Source organism: Oncorhynchus nerka, linkage group LG3, assembly GCF_034236695.1.
Source record: "Oncorhynchus nerka isolate Pitt River linkage group LG3, Oner_Uvic_2.0, whole genome shotgun sequence".
NCBI lineage: Eukaryota > Metazoa > Chordata > Actinopteri > Salmoniformes > Salmonidae > Oncorhynchus > Oncorhynchus nerka.
The window spans coordinates 27,025,406-27,037,351 of NC_088398.1; the positions used below are offsets into that span (position 1 = coordinate 27,025,406).

Consider the following 11,946-nt stretch of genomic DNA (forward strand, 5'->3'; position numbering starts at 1 on the left):
GTTGCTGCTACAGCCTGGGGCAGTACAGACAACTGGAATATAAAACAGAGCAGAAGGTTCGGTCAGTCTACAGTGACACAGAGCCATAGAAAAGTGGAGAAAAGAGGCTTAGGAGGATGGCAGCAGGAAGGAAGGAAGGGATGAGATCAGGCTTTTCTCCCTCGGGAGGAAGGGATGAGATCGGGCTTTTCTCCCTCGGGAGGAAGAGATGAGATCGGGCTTTTCTCCTTCGGGAGGAAGGGATGGAAGGAAAAAGAGGTTTTGCCATGGCTGGATACCTGGGTCCCTGATTTTCATTTTCACAGTCAAAGATAAGTCGAAGACCACGGCGGGCCACACCCTCTGGCGGTGTTCTCCGTCGCATCCCGTCGCATCCCGTAGGAATGTGTATCAAATCAGAAACGTTCGCCTTAGAGGTTCACCACGGGGATCCTGACGGAGAGAGAGAGAGAGATGATATGGTATGTGCCGAACTAGAAGAAGGGGAATAGAGAGAGAGAGAGAGATGATATGGTATGTGCCGAACTAGAAGAAGGGGAATAGAGAGAGAGAGAGCAGAGGGCAGAGGAAAAGGGTTAAGGGACAGAAGGGTAGAACTGGAAAAGGGGAGGAGGAGAGGGAAAAGAGAACAGAATACATTATTAGTATTATATAACACTAGAGTAAGGAGAATTTGGAGTAGGTGAAAGAAAAGTACGAAAATGAGAGTAGGGGAAAGAAAGAGAGAAAGTAGAACTGGAGCGGGGGGTTAGAAAGGACGAGAAGGAGGAGAAACGAGGAGGAGGAGAAACGAGGAGTCCAATTACCCTGATTGAAATGAACTTTAAATCCCCGGCTATAAAAGCATCATTTCATGGATTGTGCTCTCACTGCTTCCAGAGCTGTGTGACTCATAGGAGAGGAAGTTCTAAAACACACATACATCTCACATCCATAACACTTCAGGCCTGTGTACTCCACAGAGACGAACACTATCACCTAATTATGCACATATACCATTATTATGTTCGTACACCATACAGGGAGAGGCACCAAGCACTCCTTGACACACCATCCACTCACTGACAAACACACACACACACACACACACACACACACACACACACACACACACACACACACACACACACACACACACACACACACACACACACACACACACACACACACACACACACACACACACACACACACACACACACACCACACACACACACACACACACACAAATCAATGTACTAACAACTCCACACAAATACACACACAAACACGCTCCCTCTCTCTCGCCTCTCTGGTGAGGCGACCCATTACCTCTCCCTGTCGGTAAAGGAGGGAGTGCCGTGTAGCGTCTGCCGGCTGTCCTCCAGAGCCAGAGAACGAGGGAGGGCAAGAGAGAGGGGGGGGGCCACGCCACGGGAAAGCGGGGGTGGGTGCTGGGAACAGCTGCGGTCGTAACTGGCAGAGAGAGAGCGAGAGAGAGAGAGAGAGAGAGAGAGAGAGAGAGGGTGAGTGAGAGGAAAAGAGGGAATGACAGAGCCATTTAGCTGCAGCGAACACATTACACCGCCTCTGAGACAGAGTTAATGCACTCATTTGACTCGTTAAAGCACTATCAGACGAGAGGGAGAAGAGGAGAGGATGCGAGAAAGGGAGGGCGGGAAAGAAAGAGTGTGGTGGTAGAGGTGGAAATAGCGGGTAGAGAGAGAGAGAGAGAGAGAGAGAGAGAGAGAGAGAGAAAGAAAGAAAGAAAGAAAGAAAGAAAGAAAGAGGGTAAAGAGGTGAAGGAAACAGGGTGTGAGAGAGAGGGTAAAGAGAAAGGGGGAATGAAAAGAGAGAAAGAGGGAGAGATAAAACGAGAGAGCAAGAGGAAGGGGATACAGGGCTGATGTGGGGAAACATTATACCAATTACGTGTCTGAGTTATGATGTTGTTGGCACAGTGAGAGTCAAAGGTAGAGTATACACACAACTCACACACAACAAAGTCTTTTTCACAGTCAGACTGTAGATCACAGACACGCAGTTCCAGTCAGGCAAACTATCCATATATGCACGCACTCACCTATGCACGCACCTACGCACGCTCGCTCGCACGCAGACACACACACACACACACACACACACACACACACACACACACACACACACACACACACACACACACACACACACACACACACACACACACACACACACATGATAATCACCAGGAATCCCACCAGATGGTGAAACATTCTCCAACATCGATTGCTTTTCCATTATCAATCAATAGTATTCTATTCAATTCTATACGGTCTCTCCTCTATTCAATCCCCCACTTTTACCCGTCAAACACCTATTGAATTCCCACTGTAACCCGCCCTCCAGTCTTCACCACAATTTACCCCATAGGTATATTTACAGTCATACTGGAACTGCAACATAAGCCCACACATACACAACACAGAGAGAGATGCTGCTGCTCCAATTAAGCACTCCAACAACACTTGTTTCCAGCACACACACTGTAAAGCCAGCACACACACTTTCAACCAGCCTACATTGGAGGTTAATTAAGTTAGCTAAACACAGAAACACTTAGAGCAGGTTTCAGAGAGAGGGCGAGAGAGAGAGAGAGAGAGAGAGAGAGAGAGAGAGATAGCGGGAGAGAGAAATAAATAAAAGAGAAAGTGAGAGGGAGCAACAGAAGGAGATGGGGCTTATCGTGTATCGGCATACAGTGGGCAGAGGGATTATTTGAGGATCTGGAGCTGGGAGTGATAGGAGACTGGGGAAGAAGATAAGAATGCTATGTGACGATCAAGGATCAACCAGAACCCAGCATTACTGAAAGGCGATGAAGCTAAATTAAAGTAAAGGATGAGGAATGGGGTTGAGAAAGAGAGAGAGAGAGAGAGAACGAGAGAGAAAGAGAGAGAGAGAGAGAACGAGAACGAGAGAGAAAGAGAGAGAGGGGGGAGTTGAAAAGAGAGAGGGAGGCAGGAATGAGGGAGAGAAATGAAGAGTGACAGAAGGTAAGAAAGGGGAAGCAGGGGAAAGAGATTGAGAGATCAATGGGAGAACAGGAGGAGTGAATTAGTGAGAGAGCAGGTGGAAAGAAGAGACCTCCCACTGTCGAATAACTGAAGCGACGAGCAAGAGCCCTGCTCTACAATCCAGAGATCGGCGTTTCCATTGCATGTTAGAGGATGCACGACACACACACACAGCGGATTTTATAGGTGAACGGGTACATCAAACGTCACATGACAACAATAGAGAAAACACTCAAACTGTTTAGATGCTACCGGCATGTAGCAACAGAGCGTCGTGGATATCAACACCTCAAGTGGTTGAAATTGAGTCACCTTTAAACCTCTGAAAGCCTTTAAACATTGGGAAGGTATTTTTCACCCGCTACCTAGATCTGACTTGAACCATTCCCACGTTCAAACAAATAACACTGTTGAAGTTCCCTGATGTACATAAAAAAATATGTGTCAGAGAAGGGGGAGAAAGAGAAAGAAAGGAGGTGGACGGATGGGGGAAAGAGAGAGGATTCTTACCAGAGTTTGACCGTTATGATGACAGCAGTCAGGATGAGCAGAGAGGAGATGGTCACTGTGACGTAGAACTGAGGGTCCACTGGAGGACACACACACAGAGGAGTTACCTTTCACATGGTTGGAAATCAGAACAATAGAAGGAACAATCAAATCAGCACAACAGAAGAAAACCAGGGTCATGTGCATTAGAGCATGCAACGGAGAACTCTTTGAAATGTTTTACAACCGAAAACAAAAATGAGCGTTTCTTATTGGACAAGTCCAGGTAGACCGTCCCTGTTTCAGTCATTTTTCTTCCGTTTGGTGCCTTATGAATATAACCCAGGTCAACTGCAATGATGTAAGAAAAAAACACAACTCTGCTTTTAGAGAGTTACCATACTGTCAGTAAAGCAACTCAAAAGAGAATGAGCCGATGAAGTCATCCATTCCATCGCTTGGTGTGTGATGTCACCCATTTCCTTTGTGTGTGTTTTTGTGAGTTCAGAAACCTCTATTAAGCATTCTCCATCACCAAGACGCAGCCATCCATCCACACAAAGCCAGCCCAGCGGAAATTGAAGTTACTCCCTGATGCCCCCAGAGTTCTTCTGATGTCTTTGTTCCAAAATGAATTTATCTTATTAACACTTTGTTCTTGCTAGCTATTTGTGTAGGTAGCTATCAAGTAAACCCAATGATGCCCACCAACACAAATCCTTTCTTTCTTTAATCTTTACTGATTTCTACGGTGCCCACCTTCCTCAGGCTCTCTCTCCTCCGGCTCACTTCCTCCATCCTCCACTCCCTCTGCATCTGGGGCCTCCAGAAGGTCCAGGGGCTCCTGGGGCAAAGCACTGCCCGGTGCACTCTGATGATGCGGCCAGGCCTCGGCGGTTGTCGTGGGGACTTCATGGCCGTGGTGGTGCAGGTCCGCCTCCTGGCTGGACAGGATGTGATGCGTCTCGTCCTCCAGGGATAGTGTGGGGCCCCAGTCCACGGACCAAATAGGGGTGGGTGTGACCTGTTCTGGGACGGACAGCTGGGCCGAAAGGGCCTCCACCTGCCCCTCGCCCTCGTCGTCACGGTTACAGGTTGAGGGTCGCGTCACCACGGCAACCAGGAGGAAGGAAAGGCAGCGGAGGGTGGTCAGTCGTTTGACAGGAGAGATGGAGCTGAGAAAGAGAGAGAAGGAAGGAAGGAAGGAAGGAAGGAAGGAAGGAAGGAAGGAAGGAAGGAAGGAAAGGAAGAGAGAGAGAGAGAGAGAGAGAGAGAGAGAGAGAGAGAGAGAGAAAAGAAGAGTGAGACGGTGGCAGAAATAAAGAGAAGCAGAAAGAGGTGGGAGAGAAAAGGAGACAGAAAGAGAATTAGAGCATGAGAAACATTACAAATGCATTGTCCAACTGGACTCCTCATGCAACATGCATACAACCAGAGGGTCTGACTGTGTCTGTCTTAACATCTGCTCACTCTCTCCATCTTACCATCTCTCCATCGCTTTGTTCTGTTCACTGAGCCCCCAATCCTCCGATCATCTCTCTCTCTGGGAGGAAAGAAAAACAGAAAAGAGAGAAAGAAAGAGAGAGAGAGAGAGATAGTTCACTTCTCTTTTGACACTGACTGTTATTGAAAACGTTAACAGACACTCATAGGCGGCAGTACAGGAATACACACACATCTCCCTCTCTCTCTCAATCCTGGCTGTCCAAAATGAGCGCTTAATTATGCCACATGCTAATACAGTTGGCTCATCAGACTTGCACGCACACACCTGTGCACAAAGCATTCCTCATAGGCACACACGTAGCCAACATCCCATATGCTGCTACTATTAGCTCGAGAAAGATTTACTTCATATCTACTACCACTGTCACTCAGTCAAACACAGACGGGAACACACACTCTATCGCTCGCTCTCTCTCTCTCACACACACACACCCACCAGCAGACAACTCACTGTCACACCAGCACTCACACCACATTCACTCAGACAGATACCAGTTAACATGCCTACCTCTGGCTGAAGAGAGAGGGAATGAGCGAGACAGTGAGAAAGGGGGAGATATAGAGAGCGAGTAGGAAAAGGCATTGGTTGCCTTAGCGACAGAGACATGTAGAGCCAGAGAGAGAGAGAGAGGAGGAGGACGGAGGGGAGACTGTAAGAAAGAGATTTGAAATGCTTATTACGCTTTCAACTCGTTCAATTAAATGGACAGCAAAAAAAAACGTAAATAATGAAGATACAGACAATGACATGAAAACTCTCATTTTGGGAGCAGAGGAAAAAATGTATTCTGTTCTGTTTCGAAAAAACTGAGACAAGCCATGGGAGTGGCGCGGCAGAGAGGTGGAGGAAAATGAATATACATTCATTTACACAAGGACAGGTTGAGTGGGGTGATGAGCAGCATAACTAGTGTTCATAATAAACGAGGTGACACCACAACATGAAGGAGAAATGTTTAGAGTCAGGAAGGTCACAGCATGACAGCTTTATTGCACACATGAAACAACAACATTTACATCGACAATTATCTGTCTCTCGCTCGCACCCACTCCCTCTCCGTATGCTCTCTTTCCACCACTCTCTCAATCTGTCACACTTCACCCCCCCCTCTCTCTCCTTCTCCTCTGTCCCCTTCACTCCCTTCCTCTCGCCTTCATTGCTCTTCATGCTGTGAGGCGCAGCGTCTTGGGCTTAGTGGTGGCGGGTGGCGTGAAACTGGCTCTCACTGGAGAACACAGCGAAGCCCCGATGTTGAGCCCGACTCTGATGCATCTTGGGATGTGTAGTCCTCTTCTTTGTCATCATCGTAATCTACAGTAACGTGGGGAGTCATAGTTAAACGTGTGTCTAACGGTGGATGAATAATGGATTTGTGATTGATATAGATATACAATGATATAGATAATTAGGAATATAGCAGGAACCTGTTGATAGTGATTATTTCCTTAGAGAAAATAAAACAGCAACAGCTAACAATGGACCAAAACTTTCCTTTTTCAGTTCATGTTCTTTTAATAAGTTGACATGTTCAATCTTTAGGGCTCGATTCAATGCGTAGCGCTGAAGAAATTCACTGTAGGTCATTTCCGATTGAGCCGACATATGCGTTTGCGTTTGCCGTGAATGCATTGCTTTTACACTTCTACCCCTCCTGTAGTGCAGGTCTTCAGCGCTACGGATTGAATCAGGTCCATATCTTTATCAAAGCGATCAGTCTTGAAGTTACTTAGATATATTCTTACAGCTACGTTTTAGGGTGTGATTTATATAGATTTGTCTACAGCTGGAGCTAAAGAAGACACTTTGAACCAATGGCTTTTTGTAGTAGAAACCCTTGTGAGACGTGTTGCTTTGAGTTTTTCTGATCTATGTACAGTTGAAGTCGGAGGTTTACATACACCTTAGCCAAATACATTTAAACTCCGTTTTTCACAATTCCTGACCTTTAATCATAGTAAAAATTCCACTTTATTTTATTAAGAATGTGAAATGTCAGAACAAAAGTAGAGAGAATGATTTATTTCAGCTTTTATTTCTTTCATCACATTCCCAGTGGGTCAGAAGTTTACATATACACTCAATCAGTATTTAGTAGCATTGCCTTTAAATTGTTTAACTTGGGTCAAATGTTTCGGGTAGCCTTCCACAAGCTTCCCACAATAAGTTGGGTGAATTTTGGCCCATTCCTCCTCACAGAGCTGGTGTAACTGAGTCAGGTTTGTAGGCCTCCTTGCTCGCACACACTTTTTCAGTTCTAACCACACATTTTCTATAGGATTGAGGTCAGGGCTTTATGATGGCCACTCCAATTCCTTGACTTTGTTGTCCTTAAGCCATTTTGCCACAACTTTGGAAGTATGCTTGGGGTCATTGTCCACTTAGAAGACCCATTTGCGACCGAGCTTTAACTTCCTGACTGATGTCTTGAGATGTTGCTTCACTATAACCACATAATTTCCCCCCCTCATGATGCCATCTATTTTGTGAAGTACACCAGTCCCTCCTGCAGCAAAGCACCCCCACAACATGATGACACCCCCGTGCTTCACGGTTGGGATGGTGTTCTAGGGCTTGCAAGCCTCCCCCTTTTTCCTCCAAACATAACAATGGTCATTATGGCCAAACAGCTCTAATTTTGTTTCTCCAAAAAGTACGATCTTTGTCCCCATGTGCAGTTGCAATCTGTAGTTTGGCTTTTTTATGGCGGTTTTGGAGCAGCGGCTTCTTCCTTGCTGAGCGGCCTTTCAGGTTATGTTGATATAGGACTCGTTTTACTGTGGATATAGATACTTTTGTACCTGTTTCCTCCAGCGTCTTCACAAGGTCCTTTGCTGGTGTTCTGGGATTGATTTGCACTTTTCGCACCAAAGTACGTTCATCTCTAGGAGACAGAACACAACTCCTTCCTGAGCGGTATGACGGCTGTGTGGTCCCATGGTGTTTGTACTTGCTTACTATTGTTTGTACAAATGAATGTGGTACCTTCAGGCATTTGGAAATTGCTCCCAAGGATGAACCAGACTCGTGGAGGTCTACAATTTTTTTCTGAGATCTTGGCTGATTTCTTCTGATTTTCCCATGATGTCAAGCAAAGAGCCACTGAGTTTGAAGGTAGGCCTTGAAATACATCCACAGGTACACCCCCAAAACATCACTGCTCTAGAGGAGATCTGCATGGAGGAATGGGCCAAAATACCAGCAACAGTGTGTGAAAACCTTGTGAAGACTTACAGAAAACATTTGACCTCTGTCATTGCCAACAAAGGGTATATAACAAAGTATTGAGATAAACTTTTGTTATTAACCAAATACTTATTTTCCACCATAATTTGCAAATAAATTCATTAAAAATCCTACAATGTGATTTTCTGGATTTTTTTTCTAATTTTGTCTGTCATAGTTGAAGTGTACCTATGATGAAAATTACAGGCCTCTCCCATCTTTTTAAATGGGAGAACTTGCACAATTGGTGGCTGACTAAATACTTTTTTGCCCCACTGTATGTAAACTTCTGACCCACTGGAATTGTGATACAGTGAATTATAAGTGAAATAATCTGTCTGTGAACAATTGTTGGAAAAATGACTTGTGTCATGCACAAAGTAGATGTCTTAACCAACTTGTCAAAACTATAGTTTGTTAACAAGAATTTTGTGGAGTGGTTGAAAATCGAGTTTTAATGACAACTGTATATTACTTGTGCGTATGTTTCAGCCCGCTGTCACCCCACTCCTCACCATCACTGTCCTCCTCGGAATCTCCCTCTGATTCCGTCAGGGAAGCGTCCAATGGATTGTCCCGCTTCATTGTGACATCACCCCTGTGACAACATCACCATTATAAACTGGGTGGGTTGAGCCCTGAATGCTGATTGGCTGACAGACCCTGTACCACGGGTATGGCAAAACAGTTACTTTTACTGCTCTAATTACGTTGGTAACCAGTTTATAGTTTAGCCATGGTATATTGGCCATATACCACACCCCCTCGTGCCTTATTGCTCAAATAGACACCGACACTCCATATTGTTCTTGTTATACTGTTGCATATATATTACTTTTTATTAATATTCTTTAAACTGTGGCCTGGGGTGGTCTAATGATTAGCACCACCCCCTCAGCATAAATATGGAATTGAATTGATTTGATAATTAAAAGTGTCAGGCTGCTCTAGCCAGAGACAACGTTACGTACATATAAAAAAATGACAGAGGATTAAAACACGATAAAGCCTGAAGGCGTACTTCCATTGTGGTATTCGTGTGTCAGTAGCCTGCTCGCATGGGATCAAATCCCAGTTCCATCGCTGCTTCGGAAGAAACTCTCTTCTCTTCCCTGTTATTCTACACTGTCCTACGTGTTAAACAAACCAACAACCATTCAACTGACCTTGGTTTAGTGTACAGTACATGAAGAAGTGAGGATAGGGACACATGAGTGATAGTGAACTTTCTGTCAGGTGCACCCATAAAGAAGCTCTATTACTGCAAATCATTAAATCATCAGATCAGTATTCATCCATCTAGATGAGTACTGACAGAAAGGTGCTTCCCGGAGCTGGGGAGCTGCTCCCACACCGCAAGGGCACAACCCCGGTGACCCAGCGGTGACCCCCACTGCCCGTGAGCCATGCCGCAAAGCAGACGATTCCCAGAGCATCTGCACAGGTCAGCGAGGCCAGGTACCTGCACTGAGGTAGAGAGAACACTGGGAGAGATGGAAGGAGAAAAGGAGGGAGAGAGAGAGAGAGAGAGAGAGGGTAAGGAGAGAAGTAGAGAAAAAAAGTTGATGAAAACCTAAACAGATTTAGAGAACGATGCATTCTACGAACAGCGTGGCTCTATAGGTTGGCAATTGTACCATAATATTCAGGGAACAACCAGTTGTGTTAGTTTTACTCACAGTTCAAGGTCCTTTCCCCATTTGCCTAATCAAAGCATGAGCCAATAATGAGTAGCCCTGTCTGATGTACACAATCTGTTTCTCCAGCGAAGCTGCTGTGATTGGTTAGCCTGGACACGGTGCCTGTGGTGATTAGACAGCGGAACGGTAAACATCAGATAGTACACAGATCTGTAAGGTCTAGCACAGTACCGTATTAAACTGGCTCTTCTATATAGTGCGCGCACGCACACGCACGCACACGCACACGCACACGCACGCACACACACACACACACACACACACACACACAACGGAGAGCCTGTCACTACGGGGACTGAGGGTCAGACGAACTCCCTGACTCCCGCAGCCCATTACCATTGCATCCCAAGGATGTAACAGCTGCAGGGGGTCGCGGTTGGTGCAGAGCCCCTCCCACACAGACACCCCACCCTCTGCTGAGCTGCTGAACATCAGGGGACCCTGGGACTGTGGAGGATAGATAGGGGGCAGTTGTCATGGAGACAGAATGCAGTGGCTGAATACAATGCATGGATACGGTGTGTGTGTGTGTGTGTGTGTGTGTGTGTGTGTGTGTGTGTGTGTGTGTGTGTGTGTGTGTGTGTGTGTGTGTGTGTGTGTGTGTGTGTGTGTGTGTGTGTGTGTGTGTGTGTGTGTGCGTGTGTGTGTGTGTTTGTGTGCATGCATGCTTGCGTGTGTGTGTACGTGGTTTCACATGGTTTTGCATGATTACTGAACAAATGTGGGGATGGTGCTTTCACTGCTTTGGCCAAACTGTGTTGAGCATGTAACACTACATAAATGTAATAAGTCTTAAAGGCCCAGAGCAGTCAAAAACGTGATTTTCTTGTGTTTTATATATTTCCAGACTATGATGTTTGAATAATACTGTGAAATTGCTCAAATTACGATAATGCCCTTATAATGCTGTTTGAAAAGGTCGCCAAAAATGTCAGCCTGTTTTGGTGGGATGGTGACAAATTAGTTAATAGACCAATAAGAAAGATATAAGAATCTCTTATATCTAGGAATAACAGCTAGTTTTCAGTTTTCCCCTCCCCACTCAGACCATTTCCCAGACAGAATTGTCTCTTTGCTAAGAAGCTATTTTTGTTTCTATTTGACCATTTTAATTGAAAACAATCACAGCAAGGTACTTCATTGTTATCAAGAAATGATTTGATATTGAGATAAATCAGCTGCATGGGACCTTTAAACTATGTATTTAAACAGCTTACGTCCCCAAGGAACCTTACAAAGTATATATAGCCAAACATATATAGACCATTTCTGATCCTCTATCCTAGCAAATATAATGCATTTATATTTGAAAGTAATGAAGAACGAGGAAAAGAGCACTGAATACTCTTTTGAACTTCTTTGGAATCTATATATCTAACTTAATAATTTATTTTAAATAATTTATTTCCACACTGCCTACAAGTGTGTAGCCTACAAGGAGGACAAGATATTTGTTCCTTCAGGCAGCATTTTTGTTTCTGCCTCAGCCAATGTATTTGGCGTGACAACAACAACTACGTTGGCCAAAGCACACACAGATCTGGCAAATGTGCGGGAATATTTGCTTTAATTTCAGCAAGGCCTTGATGAAAACACAAGTTTACGTTCATTGGGGCGCACAACAGAAAACAAAAATGATCGTTTGTTATTGGACCAGTTTCAGTCCATTTTCTTCCGTTTGAACACAACCATAGTTATAGAAGCACTATAGCTTAAAAGCCTAGAATGTGACACTATTGGCTCTTGATTATGGCAGCCACCTGCAGGGAGGTCACAGCCTCCTCGTTTGGTTTGATTGATTGACAGTTGTCCATGGTTTGCCAGCTTCAGGTCTGAACTTTACCCCCATCTGCAGACAGACAGAGAGAGAGGGGGGTGAAGGGAGGAGGAGTGAGAGAGAGAGCGAGATGGAGGGAGAGAGGGAGAGAGGGAGAGAGAGACAGACTATGGGAAAAGAGAGAAGGGGAGGGATGGTAAAGAGCAAGAGAGAGCG

The 11,946-nt window shown here is 45.2% G+C and overlaps 1 protein-coding gene across 1 annotated transcript; it reads right to left on the reverse strand.

Annotated features, from left to right (window-relative positions):
* Nucleotides 1-1,275: 1,275 nt before the first annotated feature.
* LOC115141351 (PILR alpha-associated neural protein-like) lies at nucleotides 1,276-5,069 on the reverse strand. The gene is made up of 4 exons (XM_029680125.2): nucleotides 5,009-5,069; nucleotides 4,284-4,699; nucleotides 3,546-3,624; nucleotides 1,276-1,455 (listed from the first exon to the last, which is right to left on the reverse strand). The coding sequence occupies exons 1-4, from the start codon at nucleotides 5,017-5,019 to the stop codon at nucleotides 1,308-1,310; spliced, it is 654 nt and encodes a 217-aa protein (XP_029535985.2). The 5' UTR covers nucleotides 5,020-5,069; the 3' UTR covers nucleotides 1,276-1,307.
* Nucleotides 5,070-11,946: the final 6,877 nt, after the last annotated feature.

What these genes read in the sequence shown, in the direction of transcription:
- LOC115141351 (XM_029680125.2), bottom strand. An exon ending in GGAGAGAGAGCCTGAGGAAG is followed by an intron (nt 3,625 to 4,283) that starts GTGGGCACCGTA and finishes TGTGTCCTCCAG; the next exon opens with TGGACCCTCAGTTCTACGTC. An exon ending in ATCATAACGGTCAAACTCTG is followed by an intron (nt 1,456 to 3,545) that starts GTAAGAATCCTC and finishes TCTCTCTGCCAG; the next exon opens with TTACGACCGCAGCTGTTCCC.